The sequence below is a fragment of the Lactuca sativa genome, chromosome 8 (assembly GCF_002870075.4).
Source record: "Lactuca sativa cultivar Salinas chromosome 8, Lsat_Salinas_v11, whole genome shotgun sequence".
Lineage (NCBI taxonomy): Eukaryota > Viridiplantae > Streptophyta > Magnoliopsida > Asterales > Asteraceae > Lactuca > Lactuca sativa.
Window position 1 is genome coordinate 143,825,556 of NC_056630.2, and position 20,367 is coordinate 143,845,922.

The following is a 20,367-nucleotide window of genomic DNA, read 5'->3' on the forward strand; positions in this document are numbered from 1 at the left end:
ATTTATGTAGTGATTATGAGTCGAAAGGAGAATTCGAAGAGGCCTTTGAGGCTTTGGATTGTTGGATATGTGTGCTAGTGTTTGCTTTATATGATTTTTGTGGGTATTGAGTACAAACACATATACCAACATTGTTCATCGACTTATGGTGGCAATTTGAGGTTGGAAGTTAATAATAGAAATCCAAATCCAAATTCAAAATCGAAAAAGAAATAGCGAATTAGCTATAAAAAAGGGAATCGTCTGAATCTAATGTTGAAGTTTCATATCATTTGTTTCCAAAATAATCGAAAACTGGAATCTTTGATAACCAACGATATAATTTGTGATGAGGATACGTAATGGTGGAAGGTGGTTCAGAAAAACCATCGAAGTTGCTTGAGTTTTTGGATGACATGTCCGGTGGACGGCTCCTCTTCAAATCAACTTTGGTTTCATTGTAAAGCTCGACCAATGATTTGAACATTTTGTAGATATCTTTGAGTGGTCCATGGAAACCTTTGACTATCAAAAGTCAATGTATACATAACAATGTAATGGGGAAACCTAGTAATTTAGAGCAAACTGGTATTTTAGACAGGTAAAATTTGAGTTTAGTGGTCTAACAGGTCTAAAAAAAGTTAAATGGTCATTTAAAACCAAATGTGAAACTTTCGTGTGTTTTTATGACAATAACCCAATAATTAAACTTAACCAATCACAAGGGGTTTATAACACTACAAGAAACTTGAGTTTTATTGACGGATTTAGCTACAGATAAATTCTCTAGCAAATTTTAGGCTTATAGCAAGGGTTTTGCGACGGATCTAAGATGTTTTAGACAATTATTTTATTTATTCAACATATAGAATATTAACGAGGATTTAGCGAGGGATCATCTACAGATCTCACAATTGTTTATCGACGCACCCCCCCATTCCTTGTTGATCCGTTGAAGATGAAGGCGTTTAGTGAGGGCTTCAACGATGGATAGAAAAATAGTTGATTTTTGCCATCATGGAACGCTTTTTGCGAGAGAACGCCGATGGAAGCTATATTTTGGTACGTGCATTTTGTTTTTTCTATCGATGATATCTGGTTGAAATTGGTGCAACTTGATTCAAGTTTCACAAAATTGGTGTAAGTTTCCTTCCCTCCCAAATTTGCTTTATCACTCTGGAGTAAGTTTCATCCTATCTGTTAACCTAATTTCATCCTCTCTGTTCAAACAAATGACGACACCACTCACCATTGCAGATTCCGATTCCGGTAACCGCCACACCGACCATAAAATCAAGAAAATCTGAAATTAGTCTTCGTTAACTTTCCGATTCAAGTAAATCTCTTGATTTTCTTTGATCTAGTTACATATTAGTTACGTTTAGTTCAGATGCACAAAATATTCTTTAAGTATAATTTCCCCCTTCTTTTCTTTTTCAATCATCATCCATCTCAAATCTGAGCATTTCTTGTACGAATCACCTTGAATCATAGCCATATGAAAGGCATTCTTCTTTATCAACAAGTTAAATTCTAAAAACTAGAGTTGTTTCCTTACTTTGGTACCCTAGGTATGACATCGATTGCTAATTATCTCTTTGACAGCATCTATGTGTACTTCTTCACAAGGTATCTGCATCATGTAATTAATACATTAAAACATTTAACTATATGATCAATTGATCATTTAAGTGAAACATACATGTAAATAGTATTATTCAAAACCTAAGATACACATACCTGTAAATAGTATTCATGCTCCCAAACGTCTATGCTAACAAGAGGAACCAAACTTGCACCATTTGTAACCATAGGTCCTGCATCACAACCAAATACATGCTTAATAATCTAATTTGTCAACTATACTTTGTAACTGTAGAAAAACCTACATAATTTACTCAATAAAATGCATAACAGGATTTGTTATAATATCGTTTATTACCATGTGGAAGTATCTCCTGAGACTGAGACTTAGGAAGGGGTATTTAATATTCCAACCATATTTTGACAATACTATGTTATTAAGGTTGTCCAACTTGGAAGATAATCTCAAAGATATTTTGTTTACTTTTTCGTTTTGTCTAATTTTTATCCCATTTTTAGTAGAGTGTTTGGGATACCAACTTGACATTCAAAGTATGATTAAAAATTGATTATCGATCAATCTAATGATTATTAGGTGTGGTTTTTAATTGTAAAGGTAGTTTTCTACGTTAAACTTCATAATGATTCAAAATAACTTGTTTTAGTTGACCAAAAAATGATTCCTTGGATTTGAAAGTGTAGGGCATGAAGGTTTTGAACACATTTTTCTATGTCCCATGAAAATTGCAAAATGATGTAAATACCTTCATCATAAACAAAACTTGACCAACGTGTAGGTAAATCGGTAAAATTCAACTTTGAAAGTCGTCAAAAATGTAATGTTTGTGATTTTCATGGGGTACATGGGGTATAACATTTTTATTTTGGCCTATGGTTAGAGGAGTAAGATGGTAATTTTAATTTGTGGTTCTCAATTTCAGGCTTTCTAGTCCAGGGTCTAAAGTAGCTATTGTGTTGGCTAACGTTTCCTTCCTTATATACACAATATATATAAAAAAATATCAAAGTGCATAGATGGTAAATTGTTTATGGATTCCATTATTATTCGTTGGAATGGAGTTAAAGATTTTATTCTTTTGAGGTTTACCAATTTTAAGCCAATTTTAGGTTGCTAAGTTATATCATCATCCTGGAAACACAAAAGCTTCTTCTGAAAAAAAAGTATTATTCCACTCAAAAACATGTGTTCCTAAGTCAATCATAACTTTGAATGCTGGAATAACTGTACTCGATGCATAGTCCCCTGCAGCTAATGGTTGTTGATTCCAAAAAACAGTAACATCCTACAAGATTGTCAAAAAGACGTAAATACCCTCATCATTGGAAAATGGAAATGACTATGGAAAACTCATCTTACCATGTTTTCTTTAAGTATATGATAATCACATAATGTCATGTCACTAGATGATAAACTAAGTGTCTAATGAGTTGATTAAGAATGGATTACCATATCTTCCAACTTGAAACTAAAATAAGCACATAATACACATGGTTTGGGTGTCGTTGAGATTATCATGACTGCACTTTCTAATACATGCCAAGCCATCTAAGCCTTCACCATTGAGTTGATTAGCTTAGAGAAAATTATATTTATAACATTTTCTATGTTATTGAGCCAAATATATCTGCAATTTATCTAACAAATCTTTTATGAGCTAGTCTTTCATCAACTTCAGCTAGTTCACTCTGTATGTTTATGTAGAAGAAGATATGTTCCATGTAATAGGAAAAACAAAACAACTTTATGTCCTAAACTATGGTTTTTATTCCAACCATGTTGGTAGATAAATCATTCCCTTTCCTCTAAATAGTTTTTGGAAGATATGGAGTTTATTTTTCAGGCATTTTCTTGTCTTAGGAGGTTGTTGGCATATTTTGATTATGATAGTTAGTTTTGGAAGTGCTATTTTTAATGTTTACAGAGTTTTTCATTATAACATAACGTTTGTTTTTATGTTTTATATGCCTTAAATTATGTTTGTGGTAGTTCATATTTAATTTAACATATTTCTTGGTTCATTGATAAGGATTTTTTAGGTCCTACTTTAGCCAGAGTTTGATAGAGAAGTAATTCTCAAGCCTCTGTTTTCTTCTTTCTGCAACATGTTTATCTTTATTTTCCTGAGTTTTCATCTTCTACATCAGACCTGTGTTTGAACCATGTAAATATAATTCTCAAAATATATATATATATATATATATATATATATATATATATATATATATATATATATATATATATATGATTTTTTTTGCTTCAGACTTTATGCAAGGTTGCACAATAAAAAGTATACTCAAGAGTACATTAAGCTAAAGGCACTTAAAGTTAAGGTATTTCCAATTATAGAGTCAAAAAGTTTTGGATACTTCAATGTCCTAGTTTAATTTTTATATTCATTCATCTTTCTATTTTTTTTATGTGAACCACTGCTAATATATGTCAGAAAATACATTCATTCTTTAATTTAATAGAAGGTACAATATCTTATATTTGAAAGTATAATACTCTAATGTGGGTGTCATCCCATAATGTTATTCTTATATATATATATATATATATATATATATATATAGTCTAAAAAGTACATTGCTTTTCAAGAAAGGAAGAATATTATGATTTGCATCTGTGTCTGATCCAATAAGCTTTTTGAAAGGAATAACTAGTACAATAACATCCCAATAGGTTCATTTAATTTTGTCCATTATAGTATCCTATCATAACATCGTATTTTATAAAATTTTCCTATTATGACATTGTACTTACAAAATCTACCATGTTGTAAATTTTCCTATCATAACACTATACTTTATAAAAATTTCTTACTCTGATATTGTACTTACCTAAATACCAGATTATAACATCTTATATCCATGTTTTAACTGCAGACTGTGTATGAATATATACGAGAAGAGATGTGTGGGTAAATAGAGGCTAAAGTTGCAAAAAATGGAAGCCAAACATCAAAAAATACATTAGGAAAATATGATCTTTTTGGATGCTATGGTAAATTTTAATATTTGATGTTTTTGGACGATTTGATAAACATTGATATCTATGTTTTTGGATGATTTGATAGTTTTTGGTATTGTAATGTTAATGTTTGGTTTTGGGTTTTATAATATATTTTTTTATTTTTAGTGTTCTTTAAATGTTAAATGTTTGCTTTGGGATTGTATTATTAGTTAATGTTTTTTTATATATTTTTTTAGATTAATAATAATAATAATAATAATAATAATAATAATAATAATAACTACAAAAGATCCCCCACGTTGCGGGGGCCGGAAGGTAGCCCGTGATGAACCACGGATAACTTTTTTTATTGGTTTTTTACATATATACAAATTTCTACTCCTTACTGATACAGATTTCTTCGAAATAGAATAGTGCAAAAAGTAAGGACTGTAATTCTTTGAACTATATATAGACGTGAACCTAAATTGTCAAAAATTTGTTACCGGCATATAAAATGTATATGTTACAGATAATTAAAATGAAAGTTGAATGTTATAGTGCTCTCTAACTCATGTACATGGCCATTCTTGGAGTTAAGCCCCTGATTCCTTTCCATTATTTTCAGAAAGAAAGAAAAAAAGTAAAATTTATTTTATCATTATTACTTATATGGACTCTATAGTCTTTCATCTTGGGTTATCTCTTTAAGAGTGTCAAAAGCTGCATCATAAGAAAATGCATCGTTTTTTAAAATAATTCAAACAACTGAAATCACAAACAAAATATTTACATAAACAAACCTGTGTGTGAGATGTTTTCTTCGCCACATCAAAAAAGGGTTGTAAATAAAGAAGCAGTAGATCCAGACAATCCTCCACATATAAGCTACAAAAAAAACACAAAAAAAAGTGCTAACATTTTTTTTCAAAATGAGAGCCTAAACAAAAAAAATAGCAATTAGCACAGTAAAGAACAATCAAGCCTTTAGGATCAAACCCCAAATAAGGTTCAGTCATACCTGAGTGCAAAACAATTTGTACCGACGAATGTATGTAAAAAGAACAAACAATGTTGTTGAAATCCAACATTCCAACCTCATCAAGAAGTTCTTCATAACCACCGGGAAATGGCACAGCAAATGGAATCGAAGAAGAAACTGACTTAACACCAAAGTGAACATCTCTACGAAGATTAAATGGAAAAATAAAACAAACATCAACAACAACCTCCATGGCAAATTTTACTAAATGGGTTCTTCTAAAATGAAACTAAGTAAATTGGTTAACAAAATGTACATCAATAAAAAGGTTAACAAAATATATACCTCATGGAACACAATAGAAATGGAAAATGCAACCAAGATAAGAGCATAACCACCTGTAAAATATGCCAAGAAGAAATAATTAATAAATAAAATAAAGTAATTTGAGAACATTATTAAAATTGACACCAAAAAACTAATTCATCATTAACAAAAAATAATTTTAAAATATTAAATTACTAATTCCCTATAAAAAACAAAAAAATAAGTACCTTTATCATCCTTTGTGGACCAATGATGGTTTCGACAAATTTTAGTAATTTTGATTCAACCACCTATAAAATATGCCAAAAACAAATATTTAATCATTTCTCCTAAATAATTTTTATATGTGAACTAATAGAACAAATGTCAACCTACCACAATAGATATAAAACAGGTCAAATATATTGATGATGAAATTGATTACCTGTTGAAAGATATGGAGCATCAAAACAACAACCCTGGAAAATTTTATGGAGTTTGCAAATAAAAAAGAAGAAATAAGATTTGGTTTAAGCATTTTATCGAGCAGTTGGTGTGCATCAAAATTACTTTCAAAATCTTATAAAAATTAGACATGGAGAAGAAAACCCCGATGCATTTAATATATTACACCTTCATTGCAGATCGTTTGTAGATGTTAGTAGCAAACTAGTTTTACCAATAACTTCTCCAACTTTACTTACAGTGAATCTCAATTCAAAAATTATAGTTAATAAAGAAACTAAAGCCTTTTGTAGAACAACAAACACATACCAATCTTTTTTGTTGTTGTTGCCTGTAAGAGTTTGTCTCTAGATGTAGCAATAACATTACTATGTGTCCTAAAAATAGGAAATCAAAGAGACTTTGTTCACATGTAAATCCAAATACTACTAAAGCTGGAAATGATAACAGACAGTAACTTAAATGCCACTGTCTTTTGACTTTACAAAATAATTAAATTTTATCTCAGGCGACCATATTTAACTTTCCCGATTATCCGCGGGGGCAGAATTTCAACCTTCATACATTTTAGAACCCTTTCGTGCAAAAACCCATGAATGGAACTGCTAAATACGAACAATGTGCTTACTATACCTTCTTTGCATTCTTCGAAAACATTTGACACATGGAATATAATATTAATATTAATTAATTAATTCTTTTCTAATTTAATAATCAATTTTTAGTTAATAAATTTTAAGTTTTGAAAGGTTTGTATATTATATATCCGTTGTGATATATGCCGATAAGGCCACACTTGTAAATAAACTCCAAGAGTATTTGCCACAATAGAAGTAGGAACAACATTCATAACCCACAACTTGGACGAATGAATTCCAACTGCAAATCCTTGTATTCATATCCATTACATTCTGATACCTTATGGAATCAATTATTCTATTCATCCGTTTATAACAATCCCCATGTCTATTCCATTTGTTTACCATCTTCCATATATTTCTCAACCGACAGAACCAGAATCAAACCGTTAACTATGCTTGGTGGGACCGCATCATAAAGTTGTTCAACAAACGCCACCTAATCACCTCCACTTCCAGGACTCGCACACGATTCGATTTTCTTGTACCTATAATATAAAAAAATTATAAATTTTTTTGTTGAATTCAAGAATTAATAAATAAAATAAAATGTTTTTTCACCAAATGTCATCTGGACCTAGTACCCACCCGGTTTAAGAACCCGATCAATTTCCATAATGTACTTTCCATCTACATCAACAAATACCAATGTACTTTCGTTTAAAACATTGTATTTTGAAAAATCTACCCAATTAATTAAAATAGTAAAAATTGTCCGCACCATTTGAACCCCATGGAGTCAAGCAGCGGGAGCAATGAGCCATGTCACTTCCATAGGTAAGGACCAAAACTTGAACTTCTGCTTCATGGTGTGCAAATGAAAGTGCTATCACATTTCTCTTCCATAGGTAAGGACCAAAACTTGCAACCTAAAAATAACGCCAAAAAATAAAAAATCAGAATTTTCAAAAATCGTAAATCAAATAAAAAGAATTCAGAAAAAATTGAAAATAAAAACATACGTACCCCACAACTGGTGTCAAGTGTAGTCGTCACAACAATTCATTAAAACAATCAATTTTTGCAAAGGAGAACTTAAACACCAATGTAACTTATGAATTTTTTTCCTGATTTATAAAATTTGTTTAATTTGATGAAACATAAATAATCCAACACCAGAAACAGATCAATACATCCATTGCTGTTAAATTAGATTAGAAAACTAAATTTTAAGTTATACTAAAAACCTATTAAGCGTACCAACGACGAATAAGAAGGTTTAGGAGTAACGAATGAAGGAAGAGATAGAACAGGTGCAACTGCAATCACCAACACCATTATCACTTGTATAATGCAAATCTCCATCTAATTTTCCGGGAATGAAAAAGATGAGAGACCTATCATTAAAGAAACTACTAAAATAAAAACGTTTCAGAACATAGTATGTAATTTAATTCTTGGTTTCTCATCAAGATAGGTATAGGTGTAAAGATTCATGGTTGCTTGTCCACTTCTTGAAGCTCGACTCCCATCATTACCTGATTCCATGGAATTGGTGATTCCATTCCTAGGTTCCTTGGCTGAAACATAGTAAGACACACAAAACCCAAGGGTTCAGAGATAGAGTCATTGTCTTCCTTAGGAATAGAACCAACATGTTGGACATTCTAAAAAAAATAATTGATGCCTTCATGGTCTTCCTGCATAATAAGTGATAAATGCATCAATGGAACCTGAGTAAAACAAATAGAAGAAGCATTGTAATAATAATTTAAATTAATAGCAAGTGAATGAAGTGAGAAAACTTATAAGAACTTTACCCTACTTTTTTAATTGGAATTCCTGATTACATGATATAAGCACATCAACTGGAAGGGAACACCTAGTGTTGCCAACACTCCTTAAACTTGGATTCAGGTACCTAAGGGCATAAATCATTACATGTAAGCTTGATATACAAAAAGAAGATTTTAGAATAATCAATCACCATAAAAACTTATGTTATATAAGATTTATTTATTAAATTTGTGTTTACTGAGATCTTTTTGCCAAAACAATAGTAGTAACAAACAAAAAAGGTTATAAAAAAAGACCAGATAGGGTTAAAAATAGGCATTATACTTTTACCTCCTTCTTGTGAATGTCAAAAACTTTACACATGGCATCATAATCAGAAACTGGTTTTGTGATTTGTAACTACATTGAGAGGATGTAATATGGTTTTGTGAATTGTAGCCAAATCTAATGTTGAGTTCTTATATTAGAAGTGAAACCGTGTGGGCAGCTATGTGAAGATGCTGAGAAAATGAATCAAGAAAAACACACAAAAAACAATCATTTAAAAAAAATCCAAATCAAACAAATGTTAATGTGAACACCACATGAACAGTAGAAACCATTCGACTGATTTTTGTAGGGTGAAATCACATATAAAAATGACAGTTAGAAATAGGGAAGAAACAATAAAGGAAACACTAAAGGATTAATATTTATTTTTAACTAAAAGGCATGTGTAAATTAACAACAGAAATTATGGTGTTGCAGACTCGTAGCCGGAGATTATGTGGTGTACTGTTCCTACCAAGGTCACTCATGCTTTTCGAACTCTTTGAGTTATTATGTGATGATGTCGGTGGAGATGAAAGAAGATGGGTTAATACCCCCAAATTGGAAGGACCTGAATTGGGTATATTAGGCGGTGGGGAGGATTGAGAGAAGTGTCAGTGGTTGTCTAAGAAGAGAACACGTATCCAGTTCGTTGTCGGTGGTAGATAGAGTTCGTTATCGATGGTAGATAGAGCAGGTAGGTTGAGGCGGTAAAGGAATCATGTCTGCTTTTTTGTGCAACAATGAAGAAGGAAAGTAGTAGGTGATGATATACATCGATGAGAAGGAAGCGGTAGATTGCAGAAATCCGATTGGATGAAGAAGGCGATGCGTTCACTCTGGATGGAATAAACAAAACCCCCAAAGGTAGGAAAAATTAAAAGAAATATCGTATGAGACCCAAAGGGAAAAAAATATTAAAACAAAAGACAAGTACAGAAACTACAAGGACGAAAATAACTGTAAATATATCCATAAATAAAGGACTACTTTTGCCAAAAAAAAAAAACGAGTTCACTATAGCTAACATGAGAGAATTTTAATATATAAATAATAATAATAATAATAATAATAATAATAATAATAATAAAATCTAACTTTATATCTTTGCGACGGATCAGCGACGAAAAAAAATCATATATGAAGTTTGCTAGGGCTCTGCGACGAAAAATAAATAAAAAATCATTTATGAAGTTTGCTAGGGATTAACTACAGAAAAAATAAAAATAATACATGAGATATGCTAGGGATTAGACACGGATTAATAAAAGGATATGAAGACTGCGACTAAACATCGATGGAATATTGTTATCAAATTTGTCGCCAATGTCCTAAATAATTTTATTAAGGGACCATTTTGCGATGGATACTCCATCACTAAATTTATCGCAAGTAAAAACTTATCCGTTGCAAAAACCCTCGCCATGTCATTAGCCATACTATATTTAGCTATGGAGTATGTCTGTTGCTAATCCATCGCAAACAACATTTAGCGACGGAATAACGACATATTTGTCCATCTCTAAAACCCATGTTTCTAGTAGTGTTATAAGACAATTGATCATACTGACCTTACTCATAAAAGCTCTATTACTAAACCAATTAAAAGAACACAAAGTAGTGATTACAATAACTTCTGGTGTCTCTTTTTGTTAGTGAAGCATTACTCCATCGTCTACCCACCCACGACAACCACTTTGATATCGAGAACACTGTCAGTGTAACGCCCGCGTTTTTTGCTAAACATTATTATGATCACGTACAAGTTAGGGTCAACAATTGTAACCAATTTGAATTAATGAAAAAGAATTATTTGAGTATTATGTGATTTACATGTAAATTATGTGCAATATACATACTTATAACAATATCATAAAATAGGAATAAAATACGCGTCTAAAATAAAATAATAATTAGACCCAACATATATGAAGAAAGTTGAAGTAGTCTTAATTAGATCCGGAGATACAAAGAACGCTAAAATCTGACTTATAACGAAGAAGTTATGACCCGGAAGTTTCTGCGATTAAACCGGCACGGCTCCGCGTATAGTAAAAATTAAATTTTTAACGAAATAGTTTTTAGCCTTAGAAATCTCAACGAAAGTCGTAGTAGACGTTAAACCGAGAGCATGAATAAAGAGAACGTCCAAATCTGACTTCGTTAGATGAAGTTATGATTTTTCTAATATTCAACATAACAGTACACAACCCGGAAATCAAATTTTAGATCAATCGGTTTTTAGCCGACACAAACTAAATGAGAATATTAGATCTCGTTAATAGGAGCTCAAAAATATAAAGACAGTCGAAAACGGATGTCGAATGACAAAGTTATGATTTTTTAACGGACTTTAACTGTCTTAGTATGTTAAAATATAACTTTAAAAAATAAAGTTAAAATTAGCCGACGGAGTCTAAACAAAAGTTGTAGATCACGTCGATACCTATGTGTGGATATAATGAACGTCAAAAACGAAGCTCGTATGCGAAAGTTATGGATTTTAGAAGATAGTTAATTTTCGGATTAACCAGAAATCGACATGCGGCAAGATCTAGGCCACACCTTTTTCCTCACGGCTTGCCAAGTGATCGCAACATGTGGCATGAGTATGTCCGGCGTAACATGAGTTCGCCCAGCATAGCCTTTGCATACGCCCCACGTACATGGTTGATGGTAGCCTATAAATAGAGCTCGAAAATCACTATTTTCTTCACACAATTCTATCCAGCTCTCTCCCAAACACCCCTAAAACTTATATGCCTTTCCCTAGCACCTCCTAGGTGTTAGTAGTGAAGCCTCGGAGCATCAGAAAGCCCCAAGAATAAGAGCTTTTGGCTTAGAATCTCTACCCGCGCAGAGTCCGGTTTCTCGCTAAACCAGCTGCAAGTTGAGTTATGCTTACTATACTTTAAGTATAACTTATGTTTAAATTCATTATCATTATTATGAACTTATAGATAAGATTTATCAGTGATTCCAAGTCCTTATACTGATTGGTCTACTTATAGGGAGGATGTCTAGGCTTGATTTAGTGAGGTGTTTAAAGTGGGATTTCTAAACAATATACTTTGTATACCAAACGGACCTTACCTCCAATATGACTTGAGGTAATGATAATTATTCAATTTCTTTGTAATTAATTGTTGGACTATGAGATTAATGTTGAATTATTGAGTTGGGTGCTTTGTGAGTGGGTCCTTATACTAATTGATCTACTTATAAGGATGATGTCTAGGCTGGATTTAGTGAGGTGTTTAAAGTGGGATTTCTAAACAGTATACTTTGTATACCAAACGGGCCTTACCTCCAATATGATCCTACCTAGTTGTTCCTTACTTGGTAGATCTTAAAGTAGACTTTGTGTAACACCCGTGACTTGAGGTAACGATAATTATTCAATTTCTTTGTAATTAATTGTTGGACTATGAGATTAATGTTGAATTATTGAGTTGGGTGCTTTGTGAGTGGGTCGTTATATACTTGGGTTGTTTGAAGACATAAGTTGGGCGTAAGCTTGGCATACATGGGGCGTAGTGGCAACATTGGATGCGAGGGGTCGATACACATACGCGGGCAGACTCAAAACCCTAATTTTTAGGGTTTAAGCCGTATAAATACCTCATTATGTCCTAAACCCCAGCCTCCTTACCAGCCACCCTGACTCCAAAACCCTAGAGACCTAACCTTCTTCATCTTTGTGTGATTTTGATCTTGTGAAGTCCATTTAGTGGCTTGAAGCTTGGAATGAGAAAGAAGAAGTTGGTGAAGAAGAACTTGAGTAGCTTGAGATCAAGGATCTGAGATATCATCATTATCTAGTACTCATTTGAGGTAAAAAGCTCACAAATTTCCTCACGGATAATCTCCCTAACACGGTCCTCTGAAAATGCTGGTCCACCTTGACTGCCTTCTCCTGATCCCGACTCGGACCCGGTCTCAAATCTTCTCGTAATCACCATACTGAAAATACACCAGGAATATATCAGATAATCCACATAAATAACGAGGAACCACCTCCCAAAGAAACCCTATAGGGGTTGTGACTTCCTTGATACGCATATGGGTCCTGTTCTTTCAGTAATACGGGCCCATACTACCTTCCACACCTACCCATGTTTGTCTCAAGGATCATCACAACAACCTAACAATATCCTAACATAAACGAACACATAGTCCTCACTCCTAAAGGAAAACTAACATCTCACTATTGGCCGACTGACCCCTCATAACTCATCCATGAAACTTTTACCAACCCTACAGCACTTGTATATCCTAGCCATACATAACACGGGACCCTAAAGACATTTGGATATATGATCCTACCCAAGCCCTTCATCAAACAAGAACAAGAAATAAGGTCAAACCAAACATTCTCAGGCTATAAGATCTCAGTTATATACAATCGTGATGCATATACTAAGGAACTACAGTAATGATGCCAATTCCATAAAAGAAAAGATCCTAGGCTATCAGACATTATATAATCAAGCAATTCTATCATATAATTTCTGAAGATCCCCAGCCTATCACTAGCATGTTGTTTTAACTTATCATAATAACAAACAATAGTATGGTATTTTGGGGTCTACTTACTGGCTCCGACTGATCATACACATCACATCCTCCTTTAGCATCTTGAAAACCGTTTGAAAAAAATTATTTTGAAACTCTTTTCCTTAGTTTGAGACTAGATTTGCACAAGCGTTCCTCCAATTCACTTAAACCAAGGCTCTGATACCAACTTGTAACACTCATAAATTTTTTTAAAATTTTAAGCTTTTAAAATAAGCACAAAATCATTCTTCAGTAAAAATTATTTTCAAAATAAGTTTCACATCAGAGTTTCCTAGAAATCATAACACAAAACATGAGGAGGTGCACGACCAAGCCTTCACCTTCCCGCAATCATCTGAAGTACCTGAAACATAACCAAAACTATATGCCCAAAGCTTACTGAGTTCCCCCATAATACCAATACATAACAAACAGTACAAATATAATATTAGCATGCAATGGGTCCACAGCTACTAGACTGGATTACCCCTGAGCCCACAACATAAGTATGGCTAGGCCCTTTGGCCCACAACTTATGTCTGGCTTGCTACCCGACCCTCAGTACGAGTCTAGCATGCCCTTCCTGGCCCTCAGCTCGTATCTAGAATGCACATGAGCCCTCAGTATCAGTCTGGCATGCCGTTTCTAGCCCTCGGCTCATATATAGTATGCTTCACGGTTTATTGGCTACAACACAAAGCAGTACAACCTTACCCCAACCAACACAATATGTCGACATATAACAAATAATATCATAAGCAGATAAACATGCAATTCACAGGTAGTCCTACAGATCTACTAGACTAGCATAACAAGACTAACATGTATAACTACATCATACTCATCATAACAACGATATCAAGTTATCAAACCAATGGGCCGACCTTGGTGCCTTTTACCTGAAAGTATAGTTAGGAAGACTCACCTCCCATTAACGTATCAAACAGAACCACTAGCCGATAGCTCACGAAAACCTTGAACTATAATAATAAATAAACCTCCAATTAATAATTGGATTATCACCTCAAATCTCTTAACTCATATTTGTCCATTAACTCTTCCATAACTGGGTTAAAGCCCAAGTCCAACCTTGATCCAAAAAGGTCCAAAATATACAAGGCCCATAATTGGCCCAATTTTCTAAACTGGGCCCAACTCCTTAATAGATCTCATCCTAAGGGCCAATTCCCTTAACTGGACCAGAATACTTCTACTCAGAAAGTCCAACAAGGGCCCAAAACATGTTGGCCCAAAGATGGCCCAAAACCACAGCTCAACTCACAAAGGCCCATCAGAAGACATACGTTGGGTGTACTACGAGGCTACGCTGGGTGTACGCGACCCTCGCATTGACTGGAAATGGGGGCGTTGACTGCGTACGCGGGGCCTACTACATTTAAAATGGAGCGTACCCTCGTAGAGTGCAAAACTCTATTAAGTGCTTAATGGCTTAAGCACTTATGCCCAAATTCCATATCCATCGGCCAAATGTATCTCAGAACTATAGAGTCTCAAACTTTAAGACTTTGGATGTCCAAAAAGTCCTTAATGCGTGGTCTTAATCCATTAAGACCTCGTATAAGCAACATTAAGCCAAACTAGCCAACGGGCCTCATTTTTATAACTTAGAACCATTCCTAGGGTCTGAAAGGATAGCTCAAAACGTCCAAGACAACTCATGCACAATATTGGGACTTTTAGGACAAGAAGAGTACCAAAATGCTAACAAACAAGATCCACACAATACATGCACAAAGGATGAAGCTTTTTACCTTCTGGGGCTTCTAAATAAAAAGATGATCCCAGATCTACAAGCTTGCTTCAGTCTCCAAATACCCTGATGCAACTTCTTCTTCTTCAACCACACAAGAATACATTCTCAGCTCACACACACACACACACACAAAAGAGAAGCTAGGGTTTGCCAAAACGATCTCAGGACTCGGAGGTTAAAAGGATGGGGGTAAAGGGTCCATAATGGGGTTTAAATACCCAACAAACCCTAAAAGTTACGGTTGCACTCTGACAAACGTATGCCCTGCGTATATATGCATATTCCCTGCGTATATATGCATATGCCCTGCGTACTAGGGCACACCCTAGTATGCCTAGCGTACTCATATGTACACATAGTGTACCTCCCCTCCGACCAAAATTACCAATTTGCCCCTGGGGCCTCTTAGGGCTAAATTCAACGAATTCCAAAGACGAATCATGACATATTAATTTATTGAAGGAAGGATTTGGAAGTACCTAGAGACACGGGAAGTTACAGATAGCTTAATAGATTGCTTAGGAAATATGTAGTTTTCATTTATTTGCATTGTAGGGACAAATTTTTCCGCATTTGGATCCACCACAAAAGATGAGAAATGTATTCATCATGGTTTGCTGATGGTTTAGTAAATATGGTTATACTTATAAGATTAAGTGTAATTTTGATTCTTTGAAAGGTTTCAAATAATGGCAGAAGGAATATAAAGAATCTATTAGGCAAAAAGATAAAGTTTTCTCCAATCTTAAAGGAAAGGAGAGTATTTTAGTATCATGTTTTATGATCATCTTAATGATCATGGAACTATGTCACAATTGATATTCTAAGGACATCTTAGTTAAATTGTCTCAACGAAGAAGAGGAATCAAATATTGCTGAGATAGTTTGATTAAGAGATGATTCATACTTCATTTCCAAATTAAGTTTTAGAGTCATACTCTAGTAACTGTGAATCGTACCATGAAGTAAATTTCAAACTAAGTAGGTTTATAACACCTCATGAAATGTGGAGTAGAAACATTTTCTTACTCGAGCAAATTTGAAATTGGTAAGCTGTGATGTTTTAGTTGAAACAAAAATAAACTAAGACCAATCCCATGAGATAATTTCTTGTTGGGAGTTCACACTAAGTTTTGAATATTCATTTTTTGCTTGTCAAGGAATGTTCCTTAACAGAAAAACTTATATGTCAAGAAGTCAGTGGGAGTCTTATTATCTTGAATAGTTTCAAGAGTCAATCAAGAATAAACCTTTTAGTTATCACTAGCACACGACCTAAGGTTGAAATGTGTGCTCTTAGTCAATCAAATCCACTCTGTGTGCAGTCCAAGGAAACTTCGTATTGAAATCCATGGTAATCTCCTCCTATTTCCAAACGGGAATATCTAATGGATGCATCTTTCTGTGTGGTCGTTGATGCTCGACCTTGACTTTCCTGCAAGTGAAGCACCTCTCCACATACCAAGCTACATCCCGCTTCATGCAGGGCCACCAAAAATCAGGACGAATGTCTCTATACATCTTCGATGTCCCAAGATGAATGGAGAATCTTGATTTGTGTGCCTCCTCCATCATAACCTGATGCACACCACCCCAATATGAAACCCATACTCTCCGGTGGAGAGTCAATAACCCTCGGCTATCATAATCAACAGAAGTCACCTGACCCACTATGCACTCACTCTTCTGGTGCTCTTCTTTCATAGCCTCGATCTGAGCCTCTCGAATCGGATCCAAAAGCGGAGTAATCATGGTTATCCTCAAACAAATATCCCTGATCGAAACCACCACCGCTATGCGACTAAGAGCTTTGGCTACCACATTGGTCTTCCCCGGATGGTAAAGGATCTCACAATCATAATCCTTCACCACATCCAACCACCGACGCTACCTCGTGTTCAGATTTGGTTGATCCATCAGATACCTCATGCTCTTGTGATCTTTGTAAATAGTATATCGGACCCTATAGAGGTAATGCCGCCAAATGTTGAGGGCGAAAATCACAGCCCCTAGCTCTAAATCATGTGTTAGATAATTCACCTCATGAGGCTTCAACTACCTCAAAGCGTAAAAGATCGCACGACCCCTCTGCATCACAACTGCACTTGATGAGAATAAATCTCTGATCGTTTAGATCTTCCACAGGTATGTTGATAAAGAACAAACAAATCAATCACAAAATGACTAAAGAACACAATATAGAATCAATATGAAGTTTATGATTCAAATATAGTCACACCTCAGCAGAGCTCGATAAAGAACTTCCAATGTAGAGGCGAGCTAGGGTTTACAGTACTTGATGAGAAACATAATAAAAGCGTTACCAACTCATGATGCATGCATGCACCTTAAATACTAAAACCCTAGAGTAAAATAATCACGGTTGGACATGCCCAAACCGGATACCAAAACTGGGCTAAGGACCGAGCCCATGATGCAACACTATAAGCCCAACAATCTCCCCCTTTGCGTCAAATGAGGCGAGAGATTATTTCTGTTGAGTAGGCTTCACTCTCTTCACAACTTTGAATAGCCGACGAATGATAGCAAGAAGAGTCTGCCGAAATTGAATATACCATCTCAGCATGTCAGTAAACAACTTCTTGTCGGCTGTTGAATTCTGATTACACCTCTGAATGATCTCCAAAATATGCTCCAAGCAAGCAGTTGAGAACAGGTGCTTGTCAACAAGAGCGAACAGGCATTTTTGACCTTTGCCCCTAAGAAACATCACAGTGTGATATTTTGTGTCAATTTTGCCCTTGATCATTGTATTTAAATCACTAGCTCTTCCCATTGGTTTGATCGTGGTTCGCTTGTGAATAGCAGAGGCGATTTCTTGATCCATCTTTGCTACTTCATGGATGTAACAAACGAGCATTCGCTTGACATGGTCAATAATCGTCTGATACTCCTGAGGATTAGACAACAAAATGTTGTTGACGAGTATCCAGTCGTGAGGGTTGACGTTCGGTAGATCGACCAGGGAGAAATTATGAACAGAGCCTTCAGAGCCTCAGGTCACTTTAAATATGATGTTGATAAATTTCTCGGCTGAATAAGGCTTCAGTACCTTGACAGTAGTAATTATCTGTGAGCTCCAGGTCAAGTACTGTGGCTGAGCGAACTCCAAATAAAACTCTAACAGATCCCGATCCATCTTCAGGTCCGGAGAGGGGATGACAGTAGTTGAGTTAACAGCAATGAAATATAAATGCCTTTCGAGTGATTGGCATATCAAACTGTGCATCCTTCGAGTTTGCAAAGCCGAACGACATGACAGGTTCGAGCCAATGAGTACTCGGTTCATCTACAACATCTATTTGAAGCGAATCAATGGTCCACTATGGAAAAATGGACTTCTTTTTCTCCAAGAGCTCCTTTTCTTTTTTCTTCTTCTCTAGCTCAGCCGTTTACTTCTTGATCTTTTCTCCAAACTCTTTTTCAGAAAGTTTTGCTTTCTGAAAAGGCTTAGAGGGATTTTCACCCAAAGTATCTTCAAAAACATCATCATCATCATCTGTATCATCTTCACCAATTTTCTTTTTCTTCTTATCCCTTTTGCTGACCGAAGCTTCATTATCCTTTGGTATAGCTGTTGACTTAGGTTCGGGAGGAGGTTGAGTTGTGACCTTTTCCTTTTCTCCCCCTTGTTTTGGCTAGACAGAAGTCACCGAAACACCCTCAATTCGACTAAGGATATCCATTGTAGGTCTGAGTTTGTTAGCCAAATGACGTCTGATGTATATAGTCAGAATGGAGTCATGGGTGTCAAGAAGATGAAGTAGAATGGAATGAACGTCACCCACAGAGCTTCGAATTACCTCTCTTTCAGACTGTAAATCATTAAGCTCATTTGTGGCAGTGAGAATCTTGAGGTTTTGCATTTTCATCTGAGATGGACACTTGTCTATCTCATCCATTATGCGATTTTCAACAGCCAGCTCTGCTTCCAGTTGAGTCAGACGATCATTGACATTAGAATGTAGAGTTGCATTGGCAACTTCAATGAATTTTCGAGTGACTTCAAGATTAGTCCTTTCAGCTTGAAGAGAACGCTGGAGAGAGTCAAAAGAAGCATTCACAGTCTGAGAGTTCTTTTGAGCAACAACTTGTAAAGAATCTAAGAATAGATGAGCCTCAAAAATTAGTTTATCGACTTTTGCGGTCGCATCTTTGCACTCTTTCGTTGAAGCCTCAACAGCAAGAGAGGCCTTCTGACACTGAGAGGTAGACGCATCAATAGCCTTTGCTGCAGCAGAGAGAGAAGCATCATGTTCTTTAACAACAGAAGAGAACAAGGCTTTGAAAGCAGCTTCCGAATAAGCATTAGTGGAGGAGGAGGAAAGCAGCTGATCAAGCTTTTTAGTAACAGCCTTGAGATGGTGCTTGGTGACTGGAGCATCTTCATTGTCATCACTTAGGACTCGGTAGGGACTGAAGTAAGTGGAATCAAACTCCAAGTCCTCACCTCCAAGAACTGTGTTGGTTTCAGTGGATTGGGTAGGAGATAGTGGTCTGGTGGTAACTGGAGGTTCGGTAGTGACTGGGGGTTCGGTTGTGATAGGAGGAGTGGGTGCTAAAGAACGAGCCACCGTATCAGATACGTTGGTTTGAACTCCAGTAGTGGTGGTAGTTATAGCCTCAGTGAAGATAGGAGTGGGAATGGTAGAGGATGGTTGAGATGTAATTATAGGGAAAATAGGAGGGATAGAGACAGGTACAGAAACGGGTGGAGGAGAAGGGGGTTGGGAGAGAACAGGTAACTCTGGGGTAGGCGAGCGAGGCGGTGTATCACCACAACCCGAAGCCTCCTCGTCAGAGCTTTCGCTCTCTAATTCTGATTGAGTATAAGGTTTGGTAGTAGGAGGAACATACTCAGAATCCGAATCGCTAGAAGATTGAAGAATGAGTCTCCGGGTTGGCTTCTTCAGCTTCTTCAGCTTAGGCTGTGAAGGAGCAGCTTTGTCGGACCGTCACTTCTTGGGAGTCTGTCCCTTGGCTGGTTTAGGGACTCTCACCTCCTTCTGTGTTTCTAGTTTCTTTCCCCTCTTAGCCAGCT

At 35.4% G+C, this 20,367-nt stretch overlaps 1 protein-coding gene and 1 long non-coding RNA gene across 17 annotated transcripts; one reads left to right on the top strand and one right to left on the bottom strand.

Moving 5' to 3' along the window:
- The first annotated feature begins 1,176 nt into the window (after window positions 1-1,176).
- On the top strand, window positions 1,177-4,722 carry LOC111890191 (uncharacterized). The gene is made up of 3 exons (XR_006186241.1): window positions 1,177-1,315; window positions 3,846-3,915; window positions 4,471-4,722. It is a non-coding gene; the product is annotated as an uncharacterized LOC111890191 (long non-coding RNA).
- LOC111890110 (probable methyltransferase PMT2) lies at window positions 1,463-9,920 on the bottom strand. 16 transcript variants are annotated; one of them, XR_008225941.1, is made up of 11 exons: window positions 9,450-9,907; window positions 8,694-8,789; window positions 7,650-8,568; window positions 7,517-7,558; window positions 6,600-7,416; window positions 6,222-6,270; window positions 6,074-6,136; window positions 5,865-5,917; window positions 5,341-5,722; window positions 1,720-1,796; window positions 1,463-1,612 (listed from the first exon to the last, which is right to left on the bottom strand). XR_008225941.1 is itself a non-coding variant. In XM_042897751.2 (9 exons), exons 5-9 carry the CDS (start codon window positions 6,080-6,082, stop codon window positions 1,754-1,756), a joined length of 354 nt encoding a protein of 117 aa, XP_042753685.1. In that variant the 5' UTR covers window positions 6,083-7,416; window positions 7,517-7,558; window positions 7,650-8,568; window positions 8,694-8,789; window positions 9,450-9,909; the 3' UTR covers window positions 1,623-1,753. The 16 variants fall into 16 exon arrangements, 4 of the variants coding, with proteins under 4 accessions (XP_042753685.1, XP_042753686.1, XP_052623009.1 ...); XR_008225947.1 differs by having other exon boundaries at window positions 6,074-7,416; window positions 7,650-7,797; window positions 7,895-8,568; window positions 9,450-9,917; XR_008225937.1 differs by having other exon boundaries at window positions 6,222-7,416; window positions 9,450-9,910.
- Window positions 9,921-20,367: the final 10,447 nt, after the last annotated feature.